Source organism: Argiope bruennichi, chromosome 4 (genome assembly GCF_947563725.1).
Source record: "Argiope bruennichi chromosome 4, qqArgBrue1.1, whole genome shotgun sequence".
Classification (NCBI taxonomy): Eukaryota; Metazoa; Arthropoda; class Arachnida; order Araneae; family Araneidae; genus Argiope; species Argiope bruennichi.
In genome coordinates this window covers 8,708,081-8,727,844 of record NC_079154.1, presented here as the reverse complement: position 1 = coordinate 8,727,844, position 19,764 = coordinate 8,708,081, and the positions used below count along the sequence as shown (strand labels likewise).

Here is a 19,764-nt window from a genome sequence, read left to right as displayed (position 1 = left end):
GTATGGCATTGATGAACGATAGTTACGAAATATAGATCCTTTTACTGAATCTATCGCAAGAATGTACATCTCAGATGCCTTTTTAACAGCCTATTGACATCAACATTTGACACAAAACTGCAGTTATAATAATAAGATAACATACCAAATTTCATTAATGTAAGTCAATGCGTTTGTGAGTTATTGTGAAAATGCAGGCCAGCAAAAGGGTCAAACGTTTGAAAAAATGTGGTTCAAAATTTGATAAGTATCTATTTTATGTACAAACTTGTATACCAAATTTTATCAATCTAGTTCTATCCTTTCGTAGTTATCGAGTTCACTTGTATTCAAATAGCCACATGGCAAACTTCCTCTGAATAAATATCGTATAAAATGGATATAAATCTATGAATTTAATTATAATTCCATATACCAAATATCAGCTATCTAAATCAAAGCGATTTTGAGCTGTTCACAAACAGACAGACATAATGCCAAAAATGTACTTTTCAGATTCGAGAACGAAAAACGAAGAAATTCATCAAAATCTCGAGTTTGAATCTTTTGATTATCAAAATACTTCAAATGCTAGAAAATAATAAACTTTTTTTATGCCTTCGTACATGTAAAATTGCAATAATGCCTTATGAAAGTTTACGACTTCGTAACATGTAAAATGTGCTAGCATAACCATCATTAAAATCATTGCAAATCGAAAAAATTTTATTCAAAGTTGAATAATTATTTGATTGAAAATATCAATACCTCTAACTCCTTCTACAGATAAGAAATAGATTTATGTTCTTCGAACTTATTTAGATAAATCCACGGAATGGCGTTACTTTTTTGTTTCTTCTGTTCCACTTAACAATACATTACTGACAAACACTTTGCACCAGATTTCTTCTGACGTGCACAAACGTATACCAAAAAAAGCACAACAATGCCGCTAGAATCATAGTTCGGATTTCATTTCGATGTATCTTATAAATGGCGTCACTCTATTTGTTGCCCAATAGATAATATCTAAAACGTTAAATACGTATATTAATACCAATCTAAAAAATTCATCAATTTACAAAAATAATTATTTCATATTGCTTGAGTCAATAAATATGCGGCTAAGATTATTACTAATTCATCTTAGTCACTGAATTTGACTATTAAAATGTGGCAGCCTTGATGAAAAAATGGCCTAAAACCTCAAAAATGGTGATATTCAAAAATTTTTATCTCTCTCTGCATGAGTTGTAGAAAAGGAAAGTTTTATTCAAGATATTAATGTGCAAAAAATATTTTCCTGAATATGATTAGTAAGATCGAGAAATTGTATAAAAATCCAGACATCATAACTTTTTAAATTATTAATTGATTGATTCAAATATAAAATATAATTATTTACTTATTGAGAACATTTTTTAGTGGAAGTACGTATATATTTTTTTCTTTAATAGTTTACAAGTTGGTGAATGAAGCGGGATTAAAATGACCACAAGAAGGGAAAAATAGGAATCCAAACGATGGCCTATTTCCCAAAATAGAATTCTTCCTTAAATTAGAAGATATGAAAGAGGCTAAGCAATTTTAAAAATTAGACAAGAATAAAGGGTGGACGGAACAAAGAAATGCCAGTTTAGGTCATAAAACTGCATAAAATTGCTTTAAGAGCTATTTTCGTATGGAAACAGCCTTATTGAATCCGGTTTAAATAAATGGAACTCTTTATTACGCTAATCTATGAACACAAAAAATCTTAAGTTTTCTAGAATAACTGACAGACTAGATTTAATTTGTTTCCACCGAAATAAATTTGAGCTCGTTAAATGAATTGAATGAATAAGGAAGATTTTAATTTTAGCTTCAATTTTTATCGTCGCTCAAATCGCGACTTCTGGTATTTCGTTTTCATACATTTTACCTAAACATTTACTTGTAAACACGGAATTTAATAATGCATTTTTCACTCCCTTTTTTATGTATCACTATTTTGAAATTTTGTTCACTAGCGTGATCTTGATGGCAACGAGTTTTCAAAATATATTATACATTTGTTTACCAATTGCAATCAATATTTTCAAAATTTGAATATTCGATTATCTTATTAATTTCTTATCCATGGCGCCATCTAGTAGACAGTTTAAGAGATGTGCTGGTCAAGAATTCAAGTTATAGCAATTATACGTCAATTATACAAAAATACGTCTCATTAGTTCATTGGTCTAATTAGTTATTAACATTTATAATTTAATATGTTAGATCCAAGGCAAGTCTCTTCGAAGTTTATATGTTAAATTTAGAACAACTGTGCAAAGCTTACTTTCATAAAAGAACGAAATAAAATTTAGACTATCAAGACATTTTATTCGTAATTCATCAGCTGCATAAACACGCTGAAGTCTAAGCTTAAGACAACAAGGCATACGTAAATATAATCCATAAAACAATAGCTTTCCTGCGAAATAGTTAACCCATAAAACAAGTAAATTTCCTGATAATGTCGAAATATCCAAGCTTAGCATACATATTAGACATTGTTCAAAGCAATCTATTAAATAATGACAATGTATCTGGAAGAGAAACTAAAAGCACAAACAGGAGACATTTATCTACATATGCATTATGCTGATATTTATTTCGTTTGAATCCATAAAATAATGTATAAAATTTTTGAAAAAAATATCAAATATATCAAAATTAATTAAGATTTCTATATTTATTTATTTTTTTCAGAAAATAAAAAAAGTCAAAATTGTTTTTCAAGTCTATTGGTGACAAAACCATAGACCAAAGACTTACATTTATAGAAAAACAGCGAAAGTAAGAAATATGCTATCAGAATAAATTTACTGCAGTTAAAACGCTCTTTTCATGTCTAAAAATACTATAATCCCTATTGGCACAAAATGCCTAATAAAATAGTTAAGATATCTTTGGCCGGTATTTAGAATATCATGGAAATATCATACAATATATTGTGCTAACAGGGATGACATTTCACTTGAACATTCGTATAAATGCTTGAAGCACACTAAATCTTAACATTTTGGCTTTTTCAATGTTTTTTTGAATACATGTTGAAATACATAATATATCGATATTTACAAGAATTTACACTATGACGTAATGAATTATTTTCATAATCAGCACTTATGAATGCAAAGATGCCTGCATTAATAGTGTGTAATGGAAATAGTAAACCATGGAATAAACAAGTGCATATTAAATATAGAGAGATGTGTGGAATTTCTACTTTTTTGTTTGCAAAGCTGCAGAACATGCAGAGAATTTAAGCTATTTATTATGCTATTGAAAATATCCATTAGATGAATAAGCTAATGGTAAGCTTTTTTCAGATTGATCAATTATCGATTGAGAGGATAAAAGGACATCTGTGAAGTCTAGACGCAACTCGCTTAGAAAGAAAAACCGGTACTAATTGCTTTCTCCTGAATAGAATCCGTTTGCCGTGGAATGCAAACGGATTTCGTGGGTCTTATTTTGAAAGAGTGTCTTAGTATTTTCTCTTATTCTACTTATTCCTTAGTATTTTGTCTTAAGAACGATAGTATCCACCAATTCGCTCTTAAGAGAAAATAAACATTGATACCAAAGACTGAATTAAAATTACCATGGCGATAGGACGAAACAACAGAAAACCAGAATGATTTCCGTAGAGTCAGCCGTATTAGTACAAAATGTCCAATAACATTGTTGAGTTATCTTCAGAATATTGGCAATTATTTAGAATATCGATACACATTGTGTGGAAATCGTACAATATCTTTTGCTAATAGGAAGAAAATTGGCAGAAACAATCAAGCAACAGGGAATCAGAAGAGAGATTTCATTAATCCAGCTAAGTTAAAGAGGAGAAAGAACAGTTTAGTGGTTGTTAGATATAATGAACCAATAGACGATCAAAGGTGGGTTTTTTTTCCATAGTTGTTTTTTTTTTTTTTTGTTTGTTTATGGTTTACCATAGTCCACGAATTTTAACTTTATATACAAATGTAAATATTGAAATTTTAAATATCGTGGTCTATATTTATCGAATGAACTGAAAGGGTCGAAAAGTTTCCTCGTAATGGTAATTTCATAATATTCCAGCTACAAAGTTTCCCTGCAGAGCTATTTGATGCAGCATCAAAATTTTGCATCTTTTTTAATAATACTGAGGAATAAAAAAATTCTGGACTTGAGAATCAAACTAAGATGGTTGATCTTTTAAATAATCTGCAGTTAAACTTTGTTTTTTATATTGCTCCTTCAATGGTTATACATACATATTCCATGTACATTCGTTGAAAAGTTAAATATCTACTATAGTAAGTAAAATATTTTAGTTACAGTCATTCATAAAGATCTACTTTCACCTGTATAGAAAACAATCCTGTTTACGTAAAATTAAGAGCAGGATAAAATAAACCCAATGACAAATTAAACTTTTTAATTCAACAAGTAAATTACAGTGTTAAAATTGTTTGATATTGGATATATATGAACGTATCCAGAACTACTTTGCGGACCAGATTTGATAATGAAAATCTTGAAATAATTATAAAAATATTGTTTTCAAACCATTAGTGTAAATTAATTATATATCGGATAAGTCATGATATAAGTGCCACCGAAAACCCTTTAAATTCCATCTGGCATTGAAGGTCATAAAGAAATATCCGAAGGAGATATGAATATTGTAAATTTGTTATCTTCTTATTGATGACTAATGTGATTTTGTTGTAATGTAGTTTTGTAGTTTTCATTAATGCGGAATATAATGTGGTTCGGAATTCCATAGAAAATTTTCAAGAGTAATTCACGCATACAGAAACAAATAATTTTTACAATAGAACTTGGAATTCGAAATGCAATGGCCAATCGTCTCCGAGCAGGGGGAGGCGGGTATTGCAAGTGAATTTAGTGCTTGAATATGATACAATATATAAAATATACAGCACAGAGGTTGAGTAAAATAGAAGAAAACTGAATAAAATCTTTGCATTAATTAACTGAATAAAATCTTTAATAATTTTTTTAAGTCATATGCAGTACGATGCTGTATGGAATATGGCACAGGCGATTACGATACAGTACATAACAAATCTTGCCAACAGAAACAATGCATTTTTCGTCTGTTGGTATTCATGCAACAAGCGAATTCACATTCCTTGAAACTTTCATAGTGCATTTCATCTGGTGAATATTTTACTTTTACTTACTCGAGGACAAAACTACTTCCAGATGCAAAGGCTCATCTCATGTTCCATGGACAAAATGACTTGCTTCTGTATATCAGATTTGCCTTTAAAACTTATCAACAGATTTATTAATAATCTTATATTAAAATAAATGATTTAGTTTAGGGCTATAGTTGGACGCATCGCTTTTCTTATTTAATAGACACTAGTTTATTATTCTATTCAACATTTTTCAATCATTTTAATTCTATGAAAAAATAACACACAGTCAAACGAAACCCCTTGAGTAATTTATTTTATTTATTTCGAGTTGCCAAATTTTCGAAAGTTCAATACATTTTTAAGAATAATGTTTCAGTTTACTTAACTGTAACTGATTTCGTTTTCTGGAATAGTGCAACAAACAGCAAATGAAAGAGCAGAAGGTTTCTAAGTTTCTTCAAAATAAAACTGAAACACTTCGGTGAAATTTTCCAAGTCCCTGGAGCTACATAAATTTTCCATTTAATGGAGAATATTTTTCAAACGAAAAGTGATGCGAGGATAGATTTTAAGAAAGTTTTATAACTTTTTCCAATTCTGAGAAACTACATTCCAAACATAACTGAAAACAAAGTGTTGAGAAATAAAAACTGTTTTTTTTTTTTTTTTTTTTTTTTTTTGTAAAGCACAAATTATAAACTGCTGAAAATGCAACTTTGCAGGAATGTTTTTTTTTTATCAATTCATAAAAAATTATGAAAATTCAATAAATATTTTTTCAGACTTGCATGAGGGAACATGAAAGAAAATTAATTAAGATAACAGAGCATCTACTTCCCAAAATTTATAAAATATTTTATTCTTTTACAAGATTAAAGATATTCTCTACAAGTGAATCAACATTGAGTTGTACCTATCATTCAATTAATTCACATCAGCTATCTAATTAGAGGATCCCATCTCTGCAATGTTAAGAGATAGCGAAGAAGTGGTCATCTAATTAGACAGAGGATCCGAAATCGTAATAATCATAAACCGTAATAGTCATAATCTCGAATATTATAAAAGGAAACTAAAAAATTAAAATATGATGCTTCTAGACTAAAATATTCTTACATAAAAGAAATATTCTGACATATAAAAAAACAAATGATATAAAAGGCATTGAATACAATTACTGATACAATCAAGAATAAAGTATTATTTTTATAGGATGTTTCGGACTACAAGTTCGAATTTCTACAATTTATTTTTCCTTATAAAACTAATCACATATATATTTTCTTAAACCATTTTGGTCATATGTTTCAGGTATATATTTTTATACAAGCAATGCTGATCAGCAACTTTTTTGTACGTAAAATAGAATATTTTTTTAAATTTACAATAAATAATTTCTTACGATCTTTTTATATGAAATAAATATTCTTTCATCAAAGATTAATTTAATTTTAACTGAGCAGTGAGCATATTCATATTTTTTAGATTTCGTTTATTTATTTATGTATTTTATCTGTCAATTGTAATACAAAAACAGTCTTTAGTCATAAAACTTTCTAAAAGTCTTTTTGTATTTCTTCTTTCTTTTCGTTTTCCTGATAAAAGTATCAGTTCCAGTTTGCCTTAAAATTTCCTTTGTTTAGAATCACACTTATTTGTTAATTCATCCAACTCACGCATGCTCAGTTTGTTAACTTTGTTCGTAGTGCCTAACATCTTTCAGCAGTTTTAAACACTTTTTGTAAATAAATATTTACAAAAATCCACTCTGAAAGTAGAATTGGTTTAAAAATTATATAATTTTTAAAATGATCAAATTCCGAAAAGTATTAATTTTAAAACTTTGTTTCTGAGAATAAACTATGGTAAATTTCTGTCAGTAATTTGATAACTTCCCACAGTTACCAAAAGTAAACACCACCAACAAATTAAAAATTTATATTTCTTATGAAACTCTTTGCAAACCTACCTTAAAATCTTTCAAACTTCTCATATAACCGGAGGCAAACAAAATGTCTTTATTATTTTAAAGTTAAAAAAAATACTCAAAGGAATTTGAGATTGATTCTTAAGCTTTTGGAAATAAACTTTTATTTGAAACTCTCACCTTGCACGTAAGATGCATAGTTAGCAATTCTTCACGGATGACGGAGCAATTCTTTGCCAGTTTAGTCCCAAATCGTAGAATCAGCAGAGGAAGTTTTCTGAAAAATCTTGTTTTCGTAGGATTCTGGTTTGGTTTTCCAATAATTTCTTTTATACAAAATTCTCTAAGCCGTTATCGTATTTAATTTCCAATAACTAATACCTCGAGATCAAAGAATTTCCCTTAAGGAACATTATTTGCTTACAGATGTAATATTTCTTTTAAAGTAAACTCTTTGCTTAATAACATTTCTTTTCAGTTAAAAAGAATCGTTAATTTGTTGAAATTTTTGCTAGTTAAAAATATTTTGAAATACTGCATACTATTTTGTTTTTATTTCTTAAAAGAATTTATAGTGTTTTTATTAAAACTTCCTGTTTAGTTCGCCTAATATATTAAATATTCAAAAATTATTTTTGAAAAACATAATAGATGTCTTTAGCGATAATTATGCAGTTTTATTTAATCTCACCTTATCATATTTATAAAGTTAGGAATTATTTTCCATTTACTGCTTAAAGTGCTAAGTTGTTGTTTTTTTTAAATTTGACTTGTTCGACCCTGATGAAAATACATATTTTATTATTTTCAGAACTCAGCTTTTAGTTAACCATTTGATATAATTAAATTTTGTTTCCTTATAGAGTATATATATTTGGAAGTTCGGGGTAGAAAAGGAATTCAAAATTACAATTCAGTTATGTTTATTATACAAGACTGTGTACACAATATGGAAATAAAAAGCATTAAAATTTGATTATAAAAAGCAATAATTCAGTCCCATATTAGATATAATGCGGCAAAAGTTGCTATTGTCATATGTCTTTTAATAGCGTTTGTAAAAATTATATTTTAAAGTGATTAATTGTTTTTTTCTGTACCAACAAGAATTAATCATTTTTGTCGGTACAGAATACTAGGAAGCGAAATAGACAAATTTTAATATTTTCTAATGAGGTGCAGTTATTTCATACTATTTGCTTTGGCCAAAGAAACTGCATCATTTTTTTATTGTCGTGCATAATTTTTTTTTTCATTTTATAATTCGAAGAATGGTTTCTTTTCTCCCAACTGACAACGTTTCAATTCTCGATTTAGATCACGTGCAAATCAAAGATAATTGTAAAATTATGTATTATTTGTTAAAAATATTCTTACTTCTATTTCCATTCGTTTGTCATACTTGGTTTGTTGATAGATTGCTATTGATATTTATTACTTATTATAAATGAAAAATGTTTTCGGGTCTCCCGATGATTTATTTATATTCATAGTCGCTATTAAACCTTAAAACGGCTGGTCGTCACATAGTGGTTCTTTGATGAAATTATAAATAACCTTGTTTAATATCACAATATGATGAAATTAATCATATTCATCTGGTCCATCAATCAACACTATGATTTCTTTTCCCATAATAAAAAACAATAATTCGAAAATTTCGCTCTCTGAATATTTATTCTTCGAATAATAGAATGGCAATAAATTGTTTCATTTATATTCCATGCATTCATTTGACTTCAAAGTTCAATCAAATAGAGAAAACATTACATAAGAAGTGATACTGAAAAAAAAAGAATATTAAATTAATAAAAGAAAACAAAATATAATTTATTAAAAGTAGTTATAGGTACTATTTACCTATATTCTAAATGTGAAAAAATAATATTAAATAGATAAATCAGAAATATTCTGAACTGTATTGTTCTGATGTTAAAAATCTCTACTATCGTTCTCAAACAGACAAGGTGTTACTCTCTTGCAGGAAAGAAATATTTTGAAAAAAATTTAACTAAGCAGTTCTAATACACTAAATATTAATCTTTTCTCTCTATGATTAAAATTTCAATTTCTTCATCGGTCAATTTAATAATATTTTAGGACTACTTTGTTCGGTAAATAACTCTTTGTCTTCATTTCACAGAGAAAAAAAGGTTATAACAAATGATTTTAAAAATCCCATACTAGTATGTGAAAAAAATGTATCAGTATGTTTAAGAAAATTATCAATTAATCCAGATTATAACACCAAATATGTCTTATCAGTGGTTTTCTTAAAGTGAGCAAACTATCACAGATATATATTGCCGTTTAAACATGTAATCATATAAGTATGAACTTTTTTTATCTAATGTGGAAAACAAAGTGATGAAAGGGTAACAAAAAAATCTATAATTTCATACTTATTCTGTTAAATTCCAATGTAATTTAATAAAATGTTCCGTTTGACTTTCTTTATATGTCAGTTTCTTGTTATGTTCGCATAAAAGAGCTTTTGTGCATCAAAAATATAATTAAAAATTAAAACATTCTGTTACATAAAAGTTCTTTTTACGCCAGTTAATGAATTCTGTGTCCTTGAGCAAAGGAATACACTTCTCGGCGATCAGATAAACAGCAAGACAACCCCCGCTGGTGAAAAGTTAATATCTCGTCAAGCAAGTCCCAACCTTGACATAAGTTTACATCATGTGAATGAATTATTAATGAAGACACTGCAAGACCGGCTGAAATTTACTGAAACAGACGAAGTACATATTTTGTGACAAGTATTAAAAATGGGATGTAAAAAAATAACGGTATTTTTTAGTTTTATAATTTTTAATTTATGTTACGTGAACGCCGTTGAAACAAATGAAATTTTTGATTATTCGATAAAATCACAATATAAGCCGTCGCCTGATTATGGTCAACCACTTTTCTTGACACCTTACATTCGGTCTGGAAATCCGGATAAAGCCAAAACTCTCAGTCGAGTAGGAACAATACCAAATTCTCCTGAAGTTTTGAGTTACAGCGGATTTTTTACAGTGAATGAAAAATATAATAGTAATATTTTCTTCTGGTTCTTTCCTGCGGTGGTAAGTACGTCTTAAATGATGATATAAAATTGCATATTAAATTTCTGGATTGAAAATGCAATTCATCATCAAAAAAATAATGTTTGCTTTGTAAATGATGCTGTTCAGAAATTTGAAGAGTAAGACTATGTATTTTATTCATATAAAAATATGCTAAAATGTAAATGAGATGCTAAAAGTATCACAAATGAATGGATTAAAGCTCTCATGTTTTAAACAACAAGAAATTATTTCTATCATTTCACTTATGGCATTAAGCGACACTTTCAATAAATTGGTTACATGAAAATTTTTAGTATTAGTGTCACGGTGATAAAACGCAATGATTGATTTAAAGAGACTATATTATTCTAATTATGTTTATACTTATAAGGTAATAATTATTAACAGAAAATTATTTCTTTTTGCACAGCCGAAATGAATGCCCCAACTATTACAAAAATGTATATTGCGTAATTTTAAAAATGATTAAAATAATGCACTGTTTCTTTTATTAACTATCTCTAATGGAAGTATGATTCCTTATAACTTTCTCATATACGATCTCATACGTATCATTTCTCATATCTAACTTTTTCATATAAAAAATTGTCAAAAAGTTGAACTCCAGATTTTGATGAATCCCCACGTTTCAGATACGCCAGAGTTCGAAAAGCATATTTTTAAAATGACGTCTGCCTGTTCATTTATCTGTAAATACAGCAACTCAAAAACGCTTTGAGCTGGACGAATGAAATTTAGTATATGGTCTTTGGACTAAATTTTTAGGTTTCTATCAGTTTTGAAATAAATCCTTTCAGAAGAAGCCTGTCTATCTGGCTGCTCTAGCGCAAATGAAGCAACGGCAAAGAGCAAGATGATTAAAAATTATCTTAGCATCTGAAGTAAAGATGCTTATATTTTGAAGAAAATCCGTTCATCGGTTGATCGTCTGTCTATCTGTATTTTCGATGCATATAAAAAACGAAAAACAGGCCTGCCATGATATTTATCTAAGTCATTCAGTTATAACGTTTAAAATACACTCTTACTTGTTTTGTTTCAAACGTTATTAAAAGCTATTCGTGAAAAGATCTAGTTTAAATTAGTTTAGTTTTATTAACGGTTCGTTTTAGAGCAACACTAAAGGTATTTCGAGTGGATATCCTAATATTGAATTGCGATCAGAAGACTAGGATGACATCTCCCGCTTCAAGCTTCCGGATTACACTGGCGGAAGCGCATTTGGCCTCAATTGATTTTGCGCGAACCAAGCCGACTCACACAGCGTTTCGTGTGCGGAATCGAGTCTCGAACCTGCCATTCTAAAGTTCCAATGCCAAAACAATACCACTAGGCTACCTGGGTCCATGAAAAAGTTAAAAAAAATTAATTTCTCAGTTAATAATATCAAAATGCCTATTACTAGATGAAGATACGAAATAATTTTTCAAGTTTCCTCCTTTAGGACAAAATGCATTACCTTGCGAACAAGCAAGAGTGGTCTACTCGAAACTTCCTCTCTACTATAGGAGTATTCTCCGCAGGAAATTGTATACTTTGGCAAAATCGTGTATGCCATTAATGCTCAGAATTTTATTTTTGGGCTTCCACGCATAAGCATTCTTTGATTTGTAGTATAATGGGAAAAAAGCGAGTCAATATTTGTGATGACTTTTTTTTTCTTTTTTCGATCGATTGAAATCAAATTATGAAACGATTCTGCGTTTGGCAAATAGGATCACGTAACAAACTTGCGTCATTGCGCATTTGAGTTATCGCGTTTGCATACATGCAAATCTACAGATCGACAGACGGTCCATTCTTTGAGGGATTTCATTCAAATTTAATTAGGATCTACTCATTGAATGGTAAAACTGTGTACAAAATTTCATGTATTCAAATTATTCTGTTTTTGAGTTATAGCAGTTAATGTCATTGGAAGTACAAACCAAGTTATTATCTGTCGAATTTGGCTGAAAATTTAATATAAATTTAAACTTTAAACGTTATATCTGTATCCAATTTTATCCATCTACTTTTTTACGTTTTGTAGTAGGTATGTTCACTTGTACTCAGAAAGGCAGACTTGTAAATCGATTTCCTTCAAAATTTCATGGAAATCTAAAAATTAAATCTAAAACAGCACATACCAAATTTTATTCGTTTCACTCAAAGCATTTTTCAGTTATCCGGTTCAGAGACATATAGACATAATTTCAAATATGTGATTTCTGGACTCAAGAAGATCAACGAAAAAATTCTTATAAATCTCGATTTTTTTTGTTTGTTTATTTTACTTCTTTTTATTATATTTCGAACTTAAAGAGAGCACACAGAATTTAAAAAGTGATTATAGCAATCATTTGTACCTTCAAGATCCACGATCTAAAAAGTAGATGCACATTTCTTCAGAACACTTAAATAATTGTGTTACTTCTTTCCTTAATAAATGATGTCAATGAAATCTTATCATCATTTTTTCACCATCCAAAAATAAAATTTTTCATTTTATTCTCTTAAATTTGAGTGCATTTCACCAATTATAAAATATATAACTGAAAGCTATTATATCCAATAAGAATCTCTGTAAACCTCTATTTACCCAGAGATGAAACTAACGTGGTAGGATGCAATTATATTAAATAATATAATTCATAAATTAATATCAATAATCATGCTCTTTTAAATAATGTCAACAAATTAAAGAGGAAGGTTATTGTTTTCTCCTTAAATAAAGCCTTTCAGTGGTTTCTAAAAACTTTTATTTAACTTGATTTATCTCATATTTGTAAAGGAATTAATATTCTTTTTCATTCCCTGATGAACTATAGTTTTAAATTCTGTACATGTGTGTGTTTTAAATGACAATGGAAATTTATAATATTATTGAAACTTGATTATCGACTATTCGATTCATATAATTAAATTTTGATTCCATACCACTGGTGCCACCTATTAGCCCATTTGAGAAAAATTAATTTAAAGTTCTCATAATATTTCTAATCATATAATGTGATTAAAAATTAGAAAAATATTAAAATCATTCATATTCAATAATTTTAATTGTATTATTATCAAAAGTTGTTAAAAGCTGTTTTTCTTCATTTATTATTTATTTTTATTAATTGTTTCATAGAACCAAGATGTCAAAGCCCCCATCATTTTGTGGCTCCAAGGAGGACCTGGATTGTCTGGTCTTTTCGGCCTTTTTGTGGAGCATGGCCCATATGTCCTCGACTCAAACACGACAGCGAAGCTGAGACAGTTTCACTGGGCGAAATCTTTTCATGTCATATATGTGGATAACCCGGTTGGTACTGGTTTTAGTTTCACTGACAGTGACTATGCCTACCCAACAAACCAGGAGTCTGTGGCGAAAGACTTATACGAATTCTTACAACAATTCTTCACGTTGTTTCATGAGTACAGAAATAATGACTTCTACATAGTAGGAGAGTCGTATGGAGGTAAAGAATTTCCTTTGCAAATTTTGAATCCGTCAATCTAATAAATCCGTACAGAACATTTTAACCGAAAGTCAATCTAATAAATAAGTTTTTTGCTTTTTTTTCACTGTTCATAAAATAAATACTGTTTATTTCAAAAGAAAAAACTGTTTGATTATTTTTAAAAAATTTCATTTAACAAACAGTAAGCGCAGTGTTAAAGAATGTTGATTAGAAACTGGGAAGACGATTGAAAAATGAGTTTGGGTGATATAGACGCCTATCCTATGCCTCCCAAAACATTTATTCACCTTCAAGTTGTTGAAGAGCAGAAGATTCTACGAAAATCCTGCACAAATCGGATATGTCTTTGCATTATTCTTAATATTTTTAAAAGTATGTAACACTATTTCTAAATATTTGCAAACATTGCTTCATGAAAGATTTCGCTTTGTCAAATGGCAGCTTCAATTTTTGTTGATGTACAATCTTACCTCTTTGAAAGCCTTTGTAGCTAAAAATCCCTAAATCCCCCTCATTCAAACAAATAAACAAACAAACCTCTTTGAAAATATTTTGTTCAGTGTTATTTTATAAGTTAAAATATCCCAATGCATTCATCAAAACGTATAATTTTTAGCGGAAGAAAGAAAGCTATTCGATCATTTACAAACTAAATTACAGAGATATCTGCAATTTCTTGAAATTAAAAAAAGTCCACCTGAAAAATAATATTTGATTATCAAAATATAACTTTCTTTGATGATTTTTTTGTCAAATGTGTTGATCTTGGCATTTTTTTTATTGCATTTCAACATTTGTTACCATTGTCACAGCCATCCAGATAGATAAACTTTTCATGAAGTTTATCATTTCTTTCATGATGAACTTTCAAATGTTTCTTTGAAAGGTTGCCAGGTTTTTTTTTTTTTTTTTTTTTTTTTTTGTGCCCTTGGCTAGAAACTGTTCACTATTAAAATTTTATTATATATTGCTTTTGAATGAAAGAATTGTTTGAAGAATTTAACTTATTTTAACTTTAGATTATTATTTTTATTCAATATCTCGATAAAATAATAAAAGGATGATAATAAAAAATAATAAACATAGAAAATATATAGTGTGCAATTCTACCCTAGATGTGATATTTTCGAGTTAATGAAAAATGGGAATTATAATATTAGAATTTTCATTCCAGAAAATGCTTAGGTAATGGGGGCATATTTTTAATAACATTATACAAATATGAAAGGAAACTCAGGAAATTACATTTTAAAAAAGCATTAATAAAAATCTCATATTATAGAATTTTAGTTATTTAGTTCATCCTGCTTAACAATATCTTTCATTGCTTTCCCAGACGAAAAATTATAATGAGCCTATCAGCAAAATTTAGATGGTTCAAATGCTCGTAACAAAGAGGAAAATTCAATTTCATAAACTATTATGGTTATTGGAATATGATCCCAATTATTAGAGTCATTAGAGTTAAACATTACGAAAACCATATATTTATATGCTTAAGAGAAAAGTTTCAAGGCTGAATTTTGAGATTTGTTTTTATTGTGAGAGTTTGTCATAAATCATATGTAAATGTGGCGAATAGTTAAAGATTAGTTATAATAAATTTTCAAAAAAAAACATTATTAGACCTGCGTCTGGAAGTCAGAGGATGTGTGACTAGATTATTAAATGAGGAATGTAAAAGTTGAGACAGCGGAAAATTAATAGAAACAACATATCCTAATTGTTGTAAAGCAATTTCTACTTTTAAATGCTTTCATTTTTTTATGTTTATCTTTTGATTTATGGTGGATTGCGTCTTTTAATTGGGTGAAAAAAAGTTGCACTGCAGCTTTAATGCTTTATTACAGAGTGGTGCATAGTCGTATCAGTAACATAATTTGCTTTATTCTTTTAAATTTAAATAATTTAATATTCAGTTAATAAACGTATAAAATTCAGGATATTAAACTATTTAGGATTTCAATAATTAATTTTAATAAAAATTGAAGCCCGAAAATAATTCTTCCATTTCCTTTTCTATATTTCTTGTAGCACTGAGCAATAAAATGGAAGTGCATTGCTGTTTTAAAATAATTTTATTGTTTATTTATAATAAAAAAAATTTCATGGCATAATTAATATTAAAAGCTCAATTAAATATTTTTTTCATTAGTATTATAAAAATTTACATAAAAATAAAATGCATCCTCTCTTTGCTTCCTGTGGAAGATCAAAAATTCGTATCATTATGCTCCTGGAATCGATGAAAAATTTTTACCAATAGAAATCATAGCAACTTCATGCAACCTATAGAGAAGGAAAACCTATTTCTGTTCATGCAATCACTATCAATGTAGAATAACTGAAGTGGTTTAGTAAAAAAGTCTCGCATAACTCCAAGCACATTGCAATAATTTTAAATCGGTTGCAACTAATGATATTCTTTAAGAGAACTAGTGTGTTCTCAATAATGAAAATAATCAGTATTCGTTTTGAATAAAGGAGATATTTTTCATGCAAATATTAGATCTGATGCAAAATTTAGTATATATGGAAATAGAGCCATTTTCAGTGCAAAACTGACGAAAATATATTTTGTGTGTGTGTGTGTGTGTGTGTGTGTGTGTGTGTGTGTGTGTGTGTGTGTGTGTGTGTGTGTGTGTGTGTGTGTGTGTGTGTGTGTGTGTGTGTGTGTGTGTGTTGATTGTTATTAACAAATGGGATAAATTTTGTGATTCCATAATCGTCATAAACACAAGTCTTGTCTTAGCAAAAAAAAAAAAATTCTACATAAAATCTCTTCAGAAATAGCGTACATGTCATTTTAATATGCTTAAAATATTTTTTTTTAATTGTTAACTGTTTTGTAACTTAAAAATCTTTAAAAAAAAATTCTAAATAGTTAAAAAATAGACTTTTGCATAGAAATAAATAAAAACAGATTTAATACATACATAATATTTTTAAACATTGTAGTATAAGATTTCATAAGATTGCAATAAATGTAAATTTATAAAAGTATATCAAAATTTCAAAAAAGAAATGTCATAATGCTTTTTTAACTCTCCTTGTCAATGTTGATTTGTGATCTTTCATTTTTTTAAACCCATATATACGATACATCTTTATAATCAGTGAAATATCAACTTTTTTAAATATTAAATTGAAAAGTCACTGCAATTCATCAATATAAAATAATCGATTAAAAATTGGAAAAGTCGATTTGTAGATTAAAACTGTCGTAGATCTTTAAGAAATTATGTTCCTAGACGTTAAAGGTATTTTATTTGAAGTCGAGATTTCTTTAAATATTTAACATGATCATAAATAATAATACTGGTATCTCAAAAACTATGCAAACATTTTAATCAGATTCATCATTATATGTAAAAAAAAAATGTTTACAAAAATCATTTAGATTTCAAGAAATTCTGTTCAATTTTAACGAAGAAATTGGATGAACTATTTGAATAAATTACTTTCAATTAAATTCAATATATAATTAAATATCCTTTTTTTTTCTTATTTAGTTTCAATATTTAAATTCGTCGAAAGAAAAGAAAAAAAAAAGATTTTTTTCCTCTTCATTTTCTAAGCAGTGATGCACAATTTCCGGATAGTAAAAAAGTGGCAGAGTGAATTTAAACTTTGCTCATGATTTTCTTTTTATTTATTCGAAGAATGAAGACATTTATCTAAAAATAACATTGAGTAGTTAATAGATTTAAATATTAAATGGAAACAAATTAAATTAGCAATGAAATTTATTTAAAGAAAAAAGGAAAAATGGAGGAGCATAATGGAATAACTTTCCCTGTTTTAATGTTCTTTATTAACACAATATTTTAATGTCTCAACTCCTTTATATATTGATTAACCTTAAATGTTTGGAATATTACACTAAAAGTTGCACATTTTTGCCAAGTGAAAGTTAAAAGTCTTTTTCCATTTCATAAATAATAACTGTATTAAAAAGTCGATTTTAAGAAAATATCCAACATTTTATGTTCAATGTTTATATTTTCTGAAGTTTATTAATAAAACAGTTTGAATTTTTTTCCATTTTATTTTTTAGAAAGATACATCGATCTTTTGATACTTCCGTAATTTACGTTTCAATGTTATTAACATCTCTAAATGATATTTTTTCTAATTCCAAATTTTGGCAAAAATACTTCATAAATTTCAGTTCAATGAATATTTTATTTATTTAGTTATTATAATTTTGCAATGTACCTCTGTGGTTTTTGAATTATCCAATAAAAAATATGTTTGATTAAATAGATTTTTAACTTATTTAATGCAAAATGATGTGAAAATTAACTGAAAATTTCATGCATGCTTCTGCTTGTACATAAATTATGCCTCCCGCGATGGAATAAAGCAAGTTTAAAATTTGAAAGTGTTTTTTCTCTCTGCAACCACAACTATGCTAAAAAATTATATTTACATATGTGTGAGCATTTAATTCTTTGCATTTTTAAATTTTTAATTTCTGACCCGGGAATGCATAAATTATTTACAAGAAGGCGTAGACAAGGCACGTCCGCCACACCGTGGCACAAAAGCAGAACTGGGAAAGAAGAGAGAAACAAATTATCCTTAGTCTTATATAACATGAAGTAATGATAAGGAAAATATTTTTTTCACAGTGCTAATATACTATTAAGATTCTTATAGGGATCTCCGACACGTGTCAATCACAAGTAAGGGAAACACAGGGATCATTACAAAAGAATTTGTTTAGATCAACAATTTTTATCCTTTCACCCGCAGCGTGGGAACCGCTGACTAAAGCATTTTACAAAGTTCCTCTTCAATTAATTAAATAGAAAAAATTGAATGGGATCAGGAAATAAAAAAATATTCTAGAATGACTTTGATATGAGCTAAATTAAGATAAAACTTCGGAAATTACTTTGGAATTGAAATTAGAGTTTAAAATATCTTTAAATCCATCCATCCATACATGCATGCATACATACATATATATATATATAGAGAGAGAGAGAGAGAGTTTAATAAATGTTTTTTAATATATTTGAAACAAAGATTCGAATATATATAAATTTTTTCAATTCACTCATCCCGAATTTAATTACATATCTTAAAAATAAAATTCTCTTTTTTTAAAAAATATTAAAGGTCATTTTTAATTATATTTTACTTTAATTTGCAATGAAATTTATTTTATTTTTATTTGTGTTTTAGGAAAGTACGTACCATCCCTGGCATACAAAATTCATAAGGAAGGATTGTCATCTAAAATAAACTTTAAAGGTATAGCAATAGGCAATGGATTATGTGATCCTGAAACCATGCTGGATTATAGTCCATATTTATACCAACTCGGACTCATTGACAGAAAGCAAGCAGCCGTCATGCAGAACCTTTCCGACTCGATACGCCAACATATTCGCCGTAACGAATATTACGAAGCTCTTGTTGAAGTAGATAAATTAATAATCCAGTTTAATGTCTTGCCATACACAAGCTACTTCACTAATTACACTGATTATCAGTTTTATTACAACTACCTTCGAACCAAAGAACCGGAAGATTTCAACTATTATAAGAGCTTCATCAATCTACCACAGGTCCGGAAGGCTATCCATGTCGGTAATCTGACATTTCAGAATGGCGAAAAAGCTCAGAAAAATTTGCTACTCGATATTATGCAGTCTGTAAAACCAGAAGTCACTGTCCTCATGAATCACTATAAAGTCCTCTTCTACAGTGGCCAGATGGATCTCATCATACCTTATCCACTGACGGTGAACTTCTTGCATAGCGTGCAATGGAAAAGCGCCGATGCATACAAGAATGCTGAAAGGGCAATATGGAAACTGGACGATGGTACATCCAGAATCGCTGGATACGTCCACAATGTGGGCGACTTTTATGAAGTCTTGGTGAGAGATTCTGGCCATGTAGTACCTTACGATCAACCGAAAGTTGCTCTAGATCTCATCACAAGATTTATAAGAGGAATTTCTTATGTTTGAAATAAAATTTTCGCAACGCCATTTTTAAGAAAAAGAAAGATTTAATCTTCATATATATCTTTATTTTATTAATGTTACGCAAAAAATACATAGAATTATTGAAAATTCCGTTTTCAAATTTATCGCATATCATTTTATTTACGTTACTTTATAAAT

The 19,764-nt window shown here is 28.4% G+C and overlaps 1 protein-coding gene across 1 annotated transcript; it reads left to right on the top strand.

Moving 5' to 3' along the window:
- Window positions 1–9,866: 9,866 nt before the first annotated feature.
- LOC129965686 (probable serine carboxypeptidase CPVL) lies at window positions 9,867–19,629 on the top strand. The gene is made up of 3 exons (XM_056079791.1): window positions 9,867–10,169; window positions 13,288–13,618; window positions 18,815–19,629. The coding sequence occupies exons 1-3, from the start codon at window positions 9,867–9,869 to the stop codon at window positions 19,606–19,608; spliced, it is 1,428 nt and encodes a 475-aa protein (XP_055935766.1). The 3' UTR covers window positions 19,609–19,629.
- The last annotated feature ends 135 nt before the right edge of the window (window positions 19,630–19,764 follow it).